We start from the raw sequence: 17,215 nt of genomic DNA on the forward strand, positions 1-17,215 counted from the left end.
ATGAAAAATCATCCACTGAGAACCCTGTGGGCACAGTTCTCCTCTGACACACACGGGGCACCAGGAGTGGGAATTGACTGGATGGCAGTAGAATTCCAACAAAGAAGCGGGGACCTCAGTTGACCCAGCTTGGTCTTATCTTGTGTGGTGTGGAGGGCCAGTGGGGGTGTGGGTGTGGGGGGTGGGAAGCCTCGCTGACCATAGACCTGGGGGCTGGAGTAACTTCATCAGCAATCTGTAAGCAAAGTGGAGCTTCTTTCTCAAAGAGGCTCTCTAAGACACTTGTCCCTAAGTGGTTCTGAGCAGGCTCCGTTGGACCCGTTTACACAACTCATTGGCCTCAAGTGCTTCCTTCTAGAAGAGACAAAGATGCAATTCGGCATGACTGAAAGGCTGATGGAAATGGCTCTAAGTGGTGATGGTTGTACAATCTGGTGAATGTCACGATGTCACTGAACTGGTACAGAAAACACAGCAATGTTTTGTGAAGACCCTTTTCCACAATAATAATAAAAAAAATAAACTAGGAAAAGTGAGATTTCAGAGACAAAAAAATGCTGATAAAAATGTGGTTATTTAAACAGAACAGTATTGAAGCATTTTTGTTGGTTTATAGAATCAGTATCTGCTTAAATACAGGTTCCATAAAGCAGGAGAATTGGTTAATTTCTTAGAGGGAAACAATAAAACAAAAACACTGAACAAAAGCAGAAGTGGGTCAGGGAGAATGTTAAGGGTGATGGAAAAAGAAATTGGCATCAGATAATGATGTCACCTTGAGGACTAAGGTGCGCCTGACCCAGGCCATGGTGTTTTCAATAGCCTCATATGGATGCGAAAGCTGGACAGTGAATAAGGAGGATCGTAGAAGAATTGATGCCTTTGAGTTGTGGTGTTGGAGGAGAATACTGAAAGTGCCATGGACTGCCAAAAGAACCAATAGATCTGTTTTGGAAGAAGTGCAGCCAGAGTGCTCCTTGGAGGCCAGGATGGCTAAGCTTCGTCTCTCATACTTTGGACATATTGTCAGGAGGGAATCAGTCAATAGAGAAGGATATCATGTTTGGTAAACTGAAGGGTCAGAGAAAAAGAGGAAGACCCCCAGTGAGATGGATTGGCCAGGTGGCATCATTGATGGATTCAAGTGTGGCAGCAGTAGTGAGGTTGGCCCAGGATCGGACATTGTTTCGTTCTGCTGTGCATGGGGTCGCTATGAGTCGGTTCCGACTCGATGGCACCTGACAACAACAACGAGGCTGATGTATGTAGTTAATGTCACCGAATGTTATATGTAAAATGACGGAAATGGCAAATGTTTTGTTACTGTGTATCTTTTTGTTGTTGTTGTTAATGTGTATCTTTATTTAATACAATACAAATTAAAAAGAAAAAACCAATTCCCAAAAAACGAAGACGAGACTCCAGCTTGTCCCTAGGTGGCTGTGAGCAGGCTCTTTGTGGACTTGATGAGTCTCATTGTTTAGAACAAGCCTTCTTTCTAGATAGGGGAGAAGAAGTTCTGTTCTGCGGAAGGACACCCAGTTTTAGTTGGAGGATGAAAAATAATGGTGAACGGCCAGAACGCCACAGGTAAAAAAATGTTAACACTATGTCCAAAGTCTGAGAGACGAAGTTAGGCCATCTTTTTTTTTTTTTGGTCAGGGCCAGAATCCTGGTGCGGCTCTTTAGGATCAGCACTGTACTAGGAACCACAAGATCAGCAGTTCGAATTCACCAGATGCTCCTCAGAAACCCTAAACAGGGATGCTATGAGTTGCAACTGACTTGAAGGTACTTACTAACAACAGAAACCCCTCATCCCCATCTGTCTGTACGTCATTCTGTAGTGGCTGGGGTGTTCCTGCAATGCTGGGAGCTATGCCACGGATCTTTCAGATACAAGCAGGGGTCACCTGTGGTGGGCAGGTTTTGGCAGAACTTTCAGACTAAGACTAAGAGAAAAGGTCTGGCAATCTACTATTGGAAATCAGCTAAGAAAAGCCGCATGGATCATAGTCTGATAGAGTGCTGGAAGACACTCAGCAAACACAGTGGCTGCGAACGTGGACCGGGCCATGGTTTGTTCTGCTGTACACGAAGGCACCAGGGGTCAGAGCTGTCCCAGTGACCACGAAGCTCTAGAGGACGGTGCTTGGCGGGGGGGTGGGCCTGATGTATTCCTGCCTTCAGGGTGGGGCTGAAGAGGCCCCTCTGGTGAGGAGAATGATGGGATGCAGGGCTCCCTGACACGGCTCACTGGGAATGGGAGGCCCTAAGGTCCCGGTGTGGCACTATGGGTTAATGCGTCAGACTGCAAAGCCATTTGAAAGGCAAGATTAGTGGTTCAAGCTCACCCAGTCACTTCTCAGAAACCCTATACAGAGTCGCTATGGGATGGAACTGACTCGAAGGCACTTAACAACAACAACAACAACAAAGGCTACCTCAGAGGCCTTCTCAGTAGAGATGAAGGCTGTCAGGGCCTGGACGAAGGGTTTTATCTGCTGGAGCCCTGCAAAGCCTTGCTGTTTAGGGCTCCTGTGGATTTCTTGGTAAGGGTCCTGGTGCCCCCTGCCTGATCGCTGACCCACCCTGTCTGCATCTATCAGACCAGAGCAGGTGCCTAGAATCCCATCTGAGGGGGCAGTGCTCCATAGCTCTCAGGAAGTACCAGGCAAGGATAATCACTGGAGTCATTGTCGTTAGGACAGGCAGGACAGTGGGTTCAGACACATCAGCACGTCTCATTAGAGAAGAATGTCTTCATTAGCATGACACTCCACTAAAGAATGACCATGCAGTAGGTTCTGACGCCTAACAGCCCCACGGTCCAACGGAATGAACCACTGACAAGATTCGTCCCTTGTCAGATACGCTATTGCCAAACGTTGTCTTCCCCTCTGTAGCTTCCCTGTCTACTCTTTTGCACATGTCTTTTGATGTGCTTTAGTGGCTCATTTTAGGCAGTTCTGGTCATCGAGTTTATTTTCTGTTGCTTCTGTACATTGATAAACTATTTACTCCATAAGAGCTATGGTGGCACTGTGAGTTAAGCGCTGAGTCGCTGATCGAAAGGTTGGTGGTTCAAAGCCACCAGCCTCTCCATCAATGAGAACAATGAAGCTGTCTGCTCAGTCTCAGAACCCCTATATCGGGTCACTAGGAGTCAGAACTGGCTGAGTGACAATGGGTTATTTATGCCATAAATCAAGGCTCCTATTTTATCTTTGATGATCTGTATAGTTTCAGATTTTACATTTAAGTCTTTTGGTACATCTGGAGGTTTTTTTTTTAAAGTTCTTTATTGTGAACTGAGTGATAGTTTACACAGGAGAACATCGGCTTTATGCCATCGTTTCATTGAAATGATTAAAATCTCCACAATGCATCTTCCTTCAACAGTAGTTGCTTCCCTTCCCTCTGTTTCTTTCTGGAGTTGGCTTTTGTATAAAGTATGAGGAGGCCTGGATTTTGTTTCATTCTTTGGCAAATGGAGATCTAGCGTCACCAGAACCATTGCTGCAAAAGCTGACCTTTTCCCTACTAGATAGATTCTAGCCCTCTGGCAAAGACCACCTGTCCCTAGGTGAATGGATTCACTTCTGGGTTCTCAATTCTGTTCCACTGGTCTACCTGTTATTGAACCAATGGAGTTTTTGTTGTTAGGTGTTGTCAAGTTGGTCTGACTTATAGAGACTCGATGTACCACAGAAGGAAATATTGCCTGGTGTATGTCTTTGAACCAGTGCCAGGTTATTCTGAGTCCTGCTGTTGTGTAGTAGGTATTAAGATCGGGGAGTGTGAGGTCTCCTACTGTGTTCTTCTTCAGTAATGCTTTGCTTATCCAGGATCTCTTTCCTTTCCATAGCAAGTTGTGATTCCTTTCTCTCCTTTCTCTGTTCACCCCCTGCCACATTTCTTTTAGGAACTGGATCACGAATGCACTGCAACTGTAGGTCACTTTGGGCAGTATGGACATTTTTACCATATTAAGTCATTCTTCTCAATGGAGAAAAGATTGAAGTTGTCAAGGACTTCATTCTTCTGGGATCAACTATCAACACTCAAGGAAGCAGCAGTTAGGAAATCAAATGACGTATTGCATTAGGCAAATCTGCTGCACAAGACCTTTTTAAAGTCTTGAAGAGCAAAGATGTCAGCTTGGACCTGACCCAGGCCATGGTATTTTCAATAACCTCATATGCATGTGAAAGCTGGACGGTGAATAAGGAAGACCGTGGAAGAATTGATGCTTTTGAGTTACAATGATGGAGGAGAATACTGAAAGTGCCATGGGCTGCCAAAAGAACGAATAGATCCGTGTTGGAAGAAGCGCAGTCAGAGTGCTCCTTGGAGGCCAAGATGGCCAAACTTTGTCTCTCATACTTAGGACATAGTGTCAGGAGGGACCAGTCACTGGAGAAGGATATCATGTTTGGGTAAGGTGGAGGGTCAGAGAAAAAGAGGGAGACCCCCAAAGAGATGGATTGGCCAAATGGAGACATTGATGGACTCAAGTGTGGCAACAGTAGTGAGGTTGGCCCAGGGTCGGGCAGTGTTTCGTTCTGCTGTGTATAAGGTCGTTATGCTGTGTGTAACATCCAGGAGCATGGTCTAGTCTTCCATTCATGCAGGCATCTTTTTCACCGATATGATTGAGTTTATGATGGTTCTTCCCTTGTTTCACTGGCCCTTTACTTTATCTGGTGACACCCTGTAGGATCAGCACTGGACTGCTAACCATGAAGTCAGCAGTTCAAACCCACCAGCCACTCCTTGGAAACCCAATCTATACAGGGTCCATATGAGTTGGCACCAACTTGCCAGACCTTAAAACAGTAACAACCACTTTATGAAACAAGATGATCTTTTTAAATGATGATTCTTTCCATCAGCAAAGAATATTGTGTAGACCACGGATGGCCAGAGAAGGAACAAATCAATCTTAGAAGAAATCCGAACACAACCGGAATGCTCCTTTGAAGTGAGAATGGTGAGACTTTGTCTCACGGACTTAGGACACATTGTCAGGAGGGACCAATCCTTGGAGAAGGACATCGTGTCTGATAAAGCAGAGGGTCAGAGAAAAAGAGGAGGACCCTAAGGAGAGGGACTGGCAGAGAAGCAGTGGGTTCAAACATAACAATGATTGTAGGATCGGCAGTGATTCGTTCACAGTTGTGCCTAGGTTCACTAGGAGCTCGACTGCACTTAACAACACTCCAGACATGTCTGTTCCCTGCACCTTGAGATCTTCCCGCCACCTTCCCTCACCTGTCATACTATTCTTACCTGTGTACTTTTTCTTTAAAAGCGGGGGTCCCCTCTAAAGTGGGGAGATGAGAAATCAGAGGGGGCTGAGTGTTTAGAGAAAAATGAGGAGCCCATTCCTGTGGGCCAGCTAGTCACTCAGTCTCATGGCCCACCCAGCCCCTGAGTGTTTGCGTTTGAGACCGTTGAGTTGAGATGCTGGGATGTGGTGAGTCCAGGTGAGCAGAAATCTATGAGTATAGGAATCTTGCAGGAAGCAGGAGACTGCCCGACTGACCTGAAGGGTCAGCAATGAGATGTGGGTGTGATGAGGCCGGGACATGTGATGGAATGTAAGGGAGGGGGTGTCTTCCACTGATTCCTGGAGCCTGGGATCCAGTCTGTGTGGACAGGTCCCACAATCTTCTCCCAGTCTACTGTGCCAGCTTGCTGTGTGCCTTATTTTGGAATCACTGCAAAACCTGGGCCCCAGGCTGACTCCATGGCACCAACATCTGTTGGGACCGGGTCTGGGAAGCTACATTTTAAAGCTGTTCTATCTGTTTGAACCCATCAGCTGCTCCTCGGGAGAAAGATGAGACGGTCTGCTTCCCATTACAGATGTCCAGCCTTGGAAACAGTCTTACTCTGCCTTCCTGGACTGCTCTGCGTCAGAATCGAGTTGATGGTGGCGGCTTTCTTTGCAAGCTGTTCTAATGCCCCTCAGGGGTGAGAATGAACCATTGTTCTGAGCACCTGTAAGTAAAAGCGGATGATGTTCTTCCAGAAGAATCTGTGCTTCCTTTATGAAAATCTCACCGGGGAGATGACCTCAGATTTACCCGCCTTCTTCAAGGGGACTTGAAGGTCCATTTCCAAAACACGATGTGGTTGGCTGCCATGGAGGTGGCTCCTGGTTCACAGCGACCCTCACACAATGGGCGGAAACACTGTCCGGTCCTGCATCTTCCCTGTGATTGGTTCTGGGTTAGAGTCTTGTGACCCATAGGGCTCTCATTGGCTGATTTCCAGGCCTTTCTTCCTGGTCCCTCTTAGTATGGACGCTCCACGGAAACTTGCTCAGCGTCCCAGCAACACGTCAGTCTCCACAGACAGAGAGGGGTGGTGACTTGGCAGGACCTGGCGTCTCCAACAGGGTAAGCAAGACTCTGATGCTGAGCTACCGCTGCCCCGAAGAACAGCAGTGTTGTTGTTGTGTGCCATCTAGTCTGTCCGATTCACAACGATCCTGTATAGGGGTTCTGAGAGGGGCCGGTGGGTTCGAACTGCTGACCTTAAGATTAGTTGTCCAGTGCGTATCCTGCAACGCCACACCAGGGCTCAAGAACAATGCAGAACAAATATTTACAAGAGCCAGTTCCTTGGTAAAAAACTAAGCCTGTGTGTACACAAATGGAGGTTTTCTTTACCGGAGGCTCTGAAGAAAGAGAGTGTGAGCAGGAAGTTGTTGGGTGGATGTCAAAGATCAGGACCGGAGCCAGGTTCCCACACTCAGGGCTGGGTCCCCGCAGTGACCTGCTGCAGGGGTCCCCCTTGAGTTTTGGCAGGGCCATCAAGGCACCTGTGCTTTGTGGCAGAGCTATCTCCAGGTCATAGGGGTCCACTCAGGCCCTCTGTTCCCTCAGAGTAGCCACTCCAGAGGCCCTGCATGGATCACTGGAGGAATACAAAAGCCTCTTGAAGAAAAGGCTACAGTTAAGGAGTCCTCAGCCGTGAGAAAGAGCCACCACGTTTTCACCACAGCACAGCTGACCAGAAACCATGGGGAAAACAAGGAGCCAGGGGCAGAAACACCAAAGACATTTGTCTGAACTACACTGGGGGGTAGAACAAACAACGCCCACCTTGGGCCTGCTGAGGGCTGGAGACAGCACTATGTTGCTTGCTCTTTTGGTCCTGGTGGGTCTCCATGCGGTTAGGATGCCCCTGTCTGGGGACAGTCAGAGCCTAGCAAAGCACAGGGTGCCAAAGACACCAAAGACAGCTCTAGAATTTCCAGACAGCCCCGCTGTCCCCACCTGAGGCCTTTAGCAGCAGTGCAGCGTCAGCCTTCCGAAGGCACGTTCTCTCTGCACGAACGACCTGCTGCCGATTCTGACCCTGGCTCCGTGTGTATCCAAGTGGAACTGTGCTCCTCCCTAGGGCTTTCCAGAAGCAGTTGCCAGGACTTTCTTCCGAGGGACCTCTGGGTAGACTCGAGCCTTTCAGATAGCAGCTGAACGTGTTTACAGTTGGCACACCCCAAGCTGTCTGGTCCCACACAAGCATGCTTGCTGACCCCTGATCTTGGCATCAAAAAATCAAACGCTTTCAGATGGGCTTCAGCACAACCTGCCAGCAGGTTCCAGAAGGTGCTGACTAGCCCAGGCTTGCTGCCTCTGGTGTCCAGTAATTTGGGGTTAAAGAGTGATGGTTCACCCCATGACCATGGATGAGGCAGAGTCAGGGATGCTGGAAGCTAGAAAGGACTTGGGAGGGTCACTTAGCTTTACGTCTGTAAACGGAGGTGAGTTTTTGTTTTCCGGGTTTCTGGTTGTTGTGAAGGCTGTCAGGTCAGTTCCAACTTGTAGCAACCTTACATAGGGTTTCCAGAGAGCAGCTGATGGATTTGAACTGGCAATCTTGTGGTTGACAGTCCAGAACTTGTCCTACAGTGACACACCAGGACTCCTACTTAGGAGAACCCAAACCTAGGCTGTTTACAGTGAGCTCAGCCGTTCCTCGGTATGGGACCCAGGCCTCACTGACCACAGACGGCACGGGGCAAACAGAGCTTCTACGAGAGATGAGGGGAAACACTAAACACTGGCCACACTTGACCTGGAAGAAGGACAGTTCATTTAGTTCAGTGGAATACCTGCATGCAATAGCCTCAGGGGGCCTTGGAGGTGGACGGAGGGGGATCTGGGCTAAGAGGCTCTACTGGCAGACCCCTAACACCTGGGGAAGAAGGTGACGCCCATGGGAAGGCTCACAGAGTTCCCACCCTATATTTCTTCAGTTTTATCTCTGAGCCAAAAGCCTTGGTGGTGCAGCCAGTTAAGCATTGGGCTGTGAACTGCAAATTTGGCAGTTCAAACCCACCAGTTGCTCCTCAGGAGAAAGATGAGGGCTGTCCACTCCGTGAAGATTGACAGTCTCAGAAACTCTATGGGGCAGTTGTCCTGTGGCGTTGTCCTGTACGGTCGCTAGGAGTCAAAATGGTTTTGATCCTTGGGCTACAAAAGCCAAACTCCACGCTGTCTGCTCACACTGCCTTGTGGCCTTTATGTTGGTGGCAGGACAGATGGGTCCCTCTTTGTTCATTCTGAGTTATGTGGAGAGGCTGTTTTACTGACAGGGCATTAGCTCTGAGACAAAGTCAATACACTTACATAATATCCCACCACATCGTCAAGATAAAGTTCCAAGAGAAACTTTGCTTCTTACCTGTTTACTCTGAAATTGGGTTGGGTTGTAACTTGAAATTAGGGTGTGTTTTGTGGGGGTTGGCATACTTTGCCAAAGTTAAGGCATACTTTGGGGTCTGGAGCTCTGCCTTCTCCATCTCCTAAGATCCCTCATCACTTCCAGACAGACAGTCATCTCTCTCTACTTAAATGCCTCCCGAGACAGGGAGCTCACTACTCCACCAAGAAATCGGCTCCATTTTGGAAGTCTGACTGTTGGAGTTACTCTTTCTATTGACCTTGGATCTGCCTCCCCTCTCTACCACACGGATGAGACCTCCTCAGTGCCTTGGAGCTGACCCTACAGCCATGCCTCCCATTGGCTCAGTCAACTCTCCCCTCAGCTGTTAAATGGGCTCACATGAAATGAGTAAGAGGTACGCTCTGTCGAAAGGCATGAGACAGTGGTAAAGGAGCCAATGCTATTTCCAGCATTGGCCTCACTTGGAGCTGTGGGGACACATGGACATTTGGGGTGTGTGCTGGGAACTACCAGGGACCGTGCCTCAGAACACCCTAATGCAGCACACTGTTGAGAACCTTAGATACTCAAGAGCCTGGATTCTCTTCTTTGGATTCATCTCACAAGCTCTGAGAACTCCCCCTGCCCACTGTGGTGGGGGGGACTGCACCCACCGCTGTCTGATCTGGCTCCCCAAGATCTGGTCCCATTGGGGCTACTCACCAATGTCTTTGGCTCTGACGGCTACGGGTCTGCGGAGCTCGGTGACAAACTTCTTGGCATCTAGGCGGATCTCAATGATGTTGTTCAGCAGCGCAAACAGCGGGGCCAGAGGGAAGGACGCCACGAACAAGGTAACAAATCCAAACTGGATGACTGCGGGAGAGAGCCCAAGGTCAGCTTCACCTCCACAGCCCTCGTCCCTGCCCACACGCCATGGACAGCCAAGGAGACTTCAGTCTGTGCAGAAGGACCTGCAGACTCACAGGACGGACTCCTGGCCCCCGGGGACTTGGGCCATGTGGGGAGTGAGGACAGACCCTCAATCTCCAAGAACTCAGACTCCCAATCCCTGGGGCCCTGGGCCATGCTGGCTAGGGGGACAGACCCCAAATCTCCAGGGATTTGGGTCAGGTGTGGGGAGCTGGACAGACCCCCTGATCTCTAGGAACTTGGGTCTGGTGCAGGGGGTCTTCAGGCCAGAGTTGTGCTGTTGTGTGTGACTTGCTGCTGTTGTTAGCTGCTCATTCGGACTCACGGTGACCCCATGTGTGCAGAGTAGAAGTGCCCCATTGGGTCTTCAAGGTCATGATCTTTTGGAAGCAGACAGCCAGGCCTTTCTCTGAGGCACGTCTGGGTGGGCTTGACCTGCCTAAACCTCTGTGTTACCAAGGAGTTCCTTGACTCCTGTATAATGGGAACGTGTTCACTTGTCATATGTGTAATTGTTGTTGTTAAGTTCCGTCATGTCAGTTCCAACCCAGAGTGACCCTGTTTAGGGTTTCTGAGAAGCAGCTGATGAACTTGAACCGCTGAACCTGTGGTTCAAACAACTTTGCAGTCCAGCACATTAACCCACAGTGCCACAACAGGACTCCATGTCTAACATCATCAATAATAGGGTGAGAAGACCCCCATGAGCTCCAAGGACACAGCCCAAGTCCCTTCCTGTACCCAGGTCTAGGACCAGATAGCATTACTGCCATGGCAAATGTCCCACATGTTCCCCTCTCTTCAGACTTAGGAGCTGGTGGGCACCCATGAATCAGGGCAGCTCTCCCTCTCTCTCCACAGCCCCCTCTGCCCAATTCTGGTCAGTGAGTAGCTCGGGGCTTCCCTGGCCAGCAAAACAGAGGGGTCTGGGAAAGTTCTGGATGGCGTGGGGTTGGCTCAGGAACTTTAGGACAGGATCCTGATCAGAGGTGCGCGGTGCCAAACAGTAAACAAGGAAACCTGAGTGTGTCAGCCTGTGCTGGCGGCGGAGGAAACATTGCTAGGCACATTGTAGGGGCAGCAGGGGCTGGACTGGATGGCCTTTCCTGGACACCAGTCCTGTCTGGCTTCTCTGAAGGTGACAAAGGCAATCCACAGTGGGGACTCTGCAATTGGTGTGGGGTCTGCCAGGGTTTTAAGGCTGTAGGTGTCTGCTAGAATCAGTTTCCCCCTTCCATGGGACCCTGCCTCTTCTTGGCACCAAGGAACCAAGAAGGGGTTAGTGGGGTGTGCTGGTAGGGTTGTGTCGGGAACATTCCAGCTGGGCCTTCTTGTCCACTGTCTCCATTTCTGGGTGTCTTACGGAGTCTCTGGGTGAGCTGCTCACTGAGAGGTTAGAGGTTCAAGTCCACCCAGAGGCACCTGGAAGAAAAGCCTGGCAATGTACTCATGAAAAACCAGCCACTGAAAGTTCATGGCGCCAGGGGCTAGAGTTGGCTTGATGGCAACTGGTAAAAAAGGATGGCGTTATTGAGAGGGGAAGTGGCGGGGGTGGTTATGTGCCGTGGAGTCAGTTCCGACTCATAGTGACCCTGTACAGGGTTTCCAAGGTTGTCAATCTTTACGGGAGCAGAAAGCCTCATCTTTCTCCTGCTGAGCAGCTGGTAGTTTCGAATTGCTGACCTTGAGGTTAGCAGCCCAATTCGTAACCACTACGCTAGAAATGGTTAATGTGCTCTAAAGTTTGGAAAGTTGGGTCTATCTAACCAGAGGTGTCTTAGAACAAAGACCTGGAAATCTGTTTCTGAAAACTCAGCCGCTGAGAACCCTGTGGAGTAAAGGCCTTCTCTGACATACAGACACTGACATACGGACACTGAGAACCCTGCGGAGTAAAGGCCTTCTCTGACATACACGGCTCACCATTGAGTCCGTCAATTTCACACCTGCTTTTTTTTCGGGGGACAGGGGGTGCCTCCTGGTGTCCTGCTCTGAGTTTTTTCTCTAGGGGAAACTGGGGTGAAAGTCAGGGGCACAGAGTCACGTGTTCGATGGTGGGGATATACTGTGGACTCTGTGTGTCCTCCTGTCTGTCTATCTGTCTCCCTGAAGAGGGAGGAAGTGCCTTTCCAGGAACCTCAATTCCCAAACCTGGGGTGGGAGTGCGGGTGGGAGTGGGAGGAGGCAGGTCAGACTTCATTTACCACAAACAGAAAAACGCAAGGAACAGCTGTCTATCTCCTGGTCAATCAGGTGCAAATAATCAACACTGTGGGCTGCTGATGGGAAGGTTGGAGGTTTGAATACACCCAGAAGTGCCTTGAAAGAAAGACCTGGGGATCCCCTTCTGAAAAAATCTCCTAAAGATCTCCCATAAAGGGTTTGGACATGCTCATAGCCTCTCAGCTAGAGAAACCCTATCTTAGGCCTCTCTGAGCAGCTGGTGGATGGAGGGTCCACCTTGGGGGTGTCTCAGGGTGCTGCTCTGCTTGGATTTAATTCCAGGGGGACAAGGAGACCAGTCATCGGTAGCCAGGTGCTCGGGAGAAGTGCTCAGCTGGGGCCGCTGAGAAGAACATGAGGAACGGTACTGAATTGATGAAGTAGTCAGCCAGAGACGCTCGCTGGCACCAGGGTCACCTGACTCCTTAACACTCTCCACACAGCTGCGAGAGGTGAGGGCGGGCCCTGGCTGCCTTCACACCCAGGCCTGTCCAGCCTCGCTCACAGAGGCCAGGTGCAGGCCTGGGGAACCAGCGTTGGAAATGAGCTGCCCAGGGTGGCTTCCGTCTCTGGGGGAGTCCTTGCTCATCTGTTTGCTCCTTAAATATATATATATATATATTGAGCACCTACTGCATACCTGGCCCAGTTCTAGGAGTAGGGGTACAGAAGTAAAGAGCTCTGGGCAGACGGAAATGATGAGCAGGGGTAAGGGCTGCCTGTCAGACCTAGTGGTCAGGGACAGCCCCTCTGTCTGCTGGGGGCACATTCAGTGGGGACTACAGCAGAGCCCTGAGGGAACAGAGGATGGGAGTTGTGTCGATATTTAGGAGAGCGCATTCCAGGAAGAGGTGGCTAGTGCAAAGGCCCTGTGGCAGGTTGGTGCATTGGGCTTCTGGGAAGCAGCATGGAGGCCAGTGTGGCTGGAGAGGCGGAAGAAGGAGGGAGATGAGGTTGGGAAGCTCCAGGTGGCCTCTCCCCACCCCTCCCTGACCCCATCACTTGTAATTGTGAGGCCCTGCCTCTCCATGTCTGCCTGTCCAGTGGCACTGTTCTCGGGTGACAAGGCGCATTCCTGGTCTCTCCACAGGAGACACCTGTCTGCTTCCCGAAGGAGCTCTGTCCTGGGAAGAGGCGTGAGTTGGGGACTTGAAGTAGGATTCCCAGGGGGCTTGGAGGAGGCACCTTGGGTTTCTGGGGAGCATCATGGGGCCTCTAGCCATGGAGGAGGGACTGCGGGAGAGGTGAACAGGGTACCACTTGGGGAGGTAGGCATGCCTTTCCTGGGACCTTTTGCTGATACTATTGTTAGTTGCGGTTGAGTTCATCCTGACTCCGTATTGACCCCGTGTGTCACAGAGTACAACTGTGCTCCACAGGGTTTTCTTGGCTGTCATCTTAATAGAAGTAGACTGCCAGTCCTTTCTTCCACAGCACCTCTGGCTAGATTTGAACTCCTAACCTTTAGGTAAGCAGTTGAGTGCAAACTGCTGCACCACCAGAGCCTTAGGGTCTTGCGCAGACCAGGCTCACCTACAGCTGGTCCTCCTGTACCCTCCCCTCCCCTCTCTGCTGACGCTTTGGAGGACACCTGGGAAGTGCGCTGGACCACTCACTCATTTCCATGTACTCCGGGGTGAGACCGGCGAAGGGTTCCAGGGTGTAGTCCACCTCGTACCTCTGTTTCCTCTTCACGTACTCCTCGTGGTCTGAGGGGCTGCGTCGCTTCAGCTTCAGGTAGCGAATGAACTTCTTCATTTTCCTAAAAGCAGGGCCAACCTGAGTCAGCATCAGTGAGAAGACGACAGCTGGGGGGTGGCGGGGAGGGGACACCTCTACAGTGCTTCTGGTACTCGGCCATCCCAACCTGACCGTCTTAGGCCGTGAATCCGCTCGTTTTCACATATTTCTCCATCAATGATGCTGCTGAAGATGTTGATGATTTGGGAAACTGAGGCACCAAATAACGCCCTCCCCCGACACCTGCTGTTGAATCGGTTCTGATTCGCAGCTACCCTAGTGGACAGAGAACTGCCCCATGGGGTTTCCAAGACTGTCCTCTTCACGGAGGCCTTACTTGTGGCATGTTTCTCCTGAGGAGCAGCTGGTGGGTTTGAACCACCCACCTTTAGGTTACCAACTGAGGGCTGGTTACCACCAAAGACCAAACCCACTTCCCCCAACTGGATTCTAACTACAGACTCTGCAGGGCGGGTACAACTGCCCCATGGGGTTTCCAAGGCTGTCCATCTTTACAGAAGCTGGCAGCCTCATCTTGCTTCCGTGGAGCAGCTGGTGGGTTCCAACCACCCACCTTCTGGTTAGCAGCCAGGCATTTAAACGACTATGTCACTAGGGCTTTTAACGGAGGCAGATGGAGGACAAAGGCAGTGGAAATCACAGAGAAGGCCCTGCGATGTCAGGGGACGGGGGAGCAGGGGGATGGATGCAGGTGTGCCCACCCTGAACTCTTTGGACAAGGATCTCTGATTCTAGACAGCAACTGCTACTGGAGAGCAAGGAATAGGACCTGAACTTTTGAAAGGTAAGGATAAAAACACCTGATTCATCATTTGCCAGCCACAGGGAGCCAGGCATGCAGGTTTGGGGGTACCTTGTGGCTCCCCGTAATCTCAGCCAGCTTGGGGAGCTGGACTTCCTCCCTGCTCTTGTCCATAGTTGGGTGGTCTCTGCCCTGTGCCCTCTGTCTTGGTACCTACACCCTGGCTGAGAGCCCCCAGCCCTGACCTTAGCAATGAGGAGGAGGGTGTACTCACGGGATCCCAATCTCGAATAGGTTGTTCTGGATCAGCTGCTTGCCGAGCATGATGATGCTGAGCTGGATGCAGAGTTCCATCAGACAGCCGCCGGGCGCGCACTGTGGACACAGAGCCAGTTAATGACCACCCGGCGCCACCAGAAACTGCCACAGCCTAAGAGACACCGTCAAAGCCTAACCCTGCGAATGGGACCGTATTGGAAACGGGAACTTTGCAGATGGAATTAAGATGACATAAGGTCGTACTGGAGTTGTTCCGTGTCGTCGAGTCAATTCCAACTCCTAGTGACCCCGTAGGGGAGAGCAGAACTGTCCCAGAGGGCTTCCGAGGCTGTAATCAGTATAGATTCAAACCGCCTCATCTTTCTTGTACGGAGTGAGCGGTGGGTTTGAACTGCTGGCCATTCAGTTATCAGCTGAGCTCTTAAATCACTATACCACCAGGGTTAGCTCTTACTGGAGTTGGGTGGTCCTGAATTGGGGTTTTGAATACAGAGACACCCTGAGGGAAGATGGTCCCATGAGGCAGGAGGCCGAGGCTGAACAATGTAGCCCCAAGCTAAGAAACGCAGAAGGAAGGATGCTGGAAAACAGGAGGGGTTCTACCATGGAGACTGGGGAGGGAGCGAGGCCCTGCCGAACACCTTGATTTTGGACATTTAACCTCCAGAAGAGCAAAGGGCAAGGTTTTTACTGTTTCTAGTCCCCAGTCTGTAGTACGTTATTCTGACAGCTAACCTATGCTGCCCACAGGTTAGCAGAACCGGAAGGGAACTCAGCTGGACCCAGAGTGGGAGCACAGTGCCAGGGAGTGGGCAGAGTCAGGATGGAACTCAGGGTCCTCCTCCAGGCTCATTCTCTACCCCTGCATGTCCTGGCCGCCCATCCATAGGGCTGTACTGTTGGCGCAGGCTGGGGTCCACTAAATTGGAAAGGTGAGAAACCCTCAGGCTAATAGAATTAAACTAGGTGTTGTGGTGTTTTTGTCCCCACCATGACCTCTAAAAGAGACATACTTTTTTTAGGGGATTTGGAAGCCCTACCAGGAGAGGGTTCAGGTAGGGAAGAGATGGTCGAGACTCGCTGAGAGAATTTGCACGGGTTTGTTCCACATAGGGGATTGGGATTAGTTCATGGAGCAGACAGGGGGCAGGAGACAGGCAAATTCTATTACCTCCTCCATCCGGAAAGAGTGGAAGATGTACACGTAGTCTCCGGGGCGGCCGACGAACCTACGGTGGTAGGGAGGGAGTTAAGGGGAGCTGAGACCACGCTTTTGGAAAGACCACTCAAGGGGTGCCTACATATGGGTCTGATTCAATCTCTGGGCAATGACTACTGTGGTTTCTATCGGCCAAATGCTCACTCATTTGCCAGACCCAGGAAAGGGTCAGGGAATTGTACTTCTCCCATAGGAAACCCACAGGCTTGGAGGCAGCACAGTGAAGGGGGACCAGGAAGGGATTCCAGAGTGAAATCAAGGTCCTGAAGGGTGTCTGTCTCTCGAGCTGCTGGTTCCAGGATGTGGGTGGCTGAGAGACCCCTTTCTGCTCCCCTGAGTGGACATTGGCCCTGCTCTGGGGACCTTGGAGGAGGATCAGAGAGGTCCTGGGCAACCTGGGTGAGGAGCCGCCCAGCCTCCCAGCTGTCCAGGTGCTGTGGGGACTGGGTCCTACTGGCTGGACTCTGAGACCCTGGGGTGGTAAGAGGTGTTGTGGCAGCATGTGGGTCCCCACCTGAGCCCTGCACACAGTCTGAGCTGACCAGCAGCTGCACGGTTTCACCCTGGCTTCCTCCTGACTCCTTAGACCACTGTGGCGGTCCCCCTGTGCAGGTACCCCAGGGGAGCCTCAGTGGTGGTCTGCCCTGGGATTCAGCAGTCCCCACCCTCAGGGACACAGGTGGGCAATGCCATTTTCCAGACTGGGAGGAGCTAGTTGGGAACAGGTGCCCAGTTCTAGCCATTGTACGTACCTGCCTTTGAAGAAAGCCACGTAGAAGATGGGGGTATAGGAGTTGACAAACTTGAGCAGAAATGCCTTGAAGATCAGCCTCTCCTCGAAGCTCTTCTCTGTCTTTGGAACCTCTAGAAGGAGTGAGGGAGACACTGCTGATGTGGACACCAAGTCAGGCACAGCATGGTTCCCAGGCCTGTGAGCGGTGGGGAGCAGGGGGCAGGCCCGGCAAAGCACTCTGCATGCTGTTCTGGATGGAGATGAGCCCCCAAAAGTGCTGAAAACCTAACCTCCATCCCTGTAAATATGACCCAGTCTGGAGATAGGGATACCTTCTGTTACATTACTGAGGACATCCTGTGGATGTGAGGTCTAATCCCTTCAGAGACACACACTGGGGAAGAGGAGGGCAGACAGACACACCTACAAAGACTGCCGGCAGCTGGAACAGGCGGACAGACAGACAGACATGCAGACAGACGCACCTACAAAGACTACCAGCAGCTGGAAGAGACGGACAGACAGACAGACAGACAGACGTGGAAACAGACACACCTACAAAGGCTGCAAAGCTGGAAAAGGCGGACAGACAGACAGATATGGAGACAAATGCACCTACAAAGGCTGCCGGCAGCTGGAAGAG

At 51.1% G+C, this 17,215-nt stretch overlaps 1 protein-coding gene across 2 annotated transcripts in view; it reads right to left on the reverse strand.

Moving 5' to 3' along the window:
• The window catches only part of ANO1 (anoctamin 1, calcium activated chloride channel), a 109,656-nt gene that overhangs the window by 9,694 nt on the left and 82,747 nt on the right, over positions 1-17,215 (reverse strand). For both annotated transcript variants that reach the window (XM_006860820.1, XM_006860821.1), the window contains 5 exons: positions 16,592-16,703; positions 15,792-15,849; positions 14,616-14,716; positions 13,455-13,600; positions 9,406-9,558 (listed from right to left, as the gene is read on the reverse strand). In XM_006860820.1, coding sequence (XP_006860882.1) covers positions 9,406-9,558; positions 13,455-13,600; positions 14,616-14,716; positions 15,792-15,849; positions 16,592-16,703 — 570 coding nt within the window. The remainder of the gene's footprint in view (positions 1-9,405; positions 9,559-13,454; positions 13,601-14,615; positions 14,717-15,791; positions 15,850-16,591; positions 16,704-17,215) is intronic.

This window comes from Chrysochloris asiatica, unplaced genomic scaffold (genome assembly GCF_000296735.1).
Source record: "Chrysochloris asiatica unplaced genomic scaffold, ChrAsi1.0 scaffold00040, whole genome shotgun sequence".
NCBI lineage: Eukaryota > Metazoa > Chordata > Mammalia > Afrosoricida > Chrysochloridae > Chrysochloris > Chrysochloris asiatica.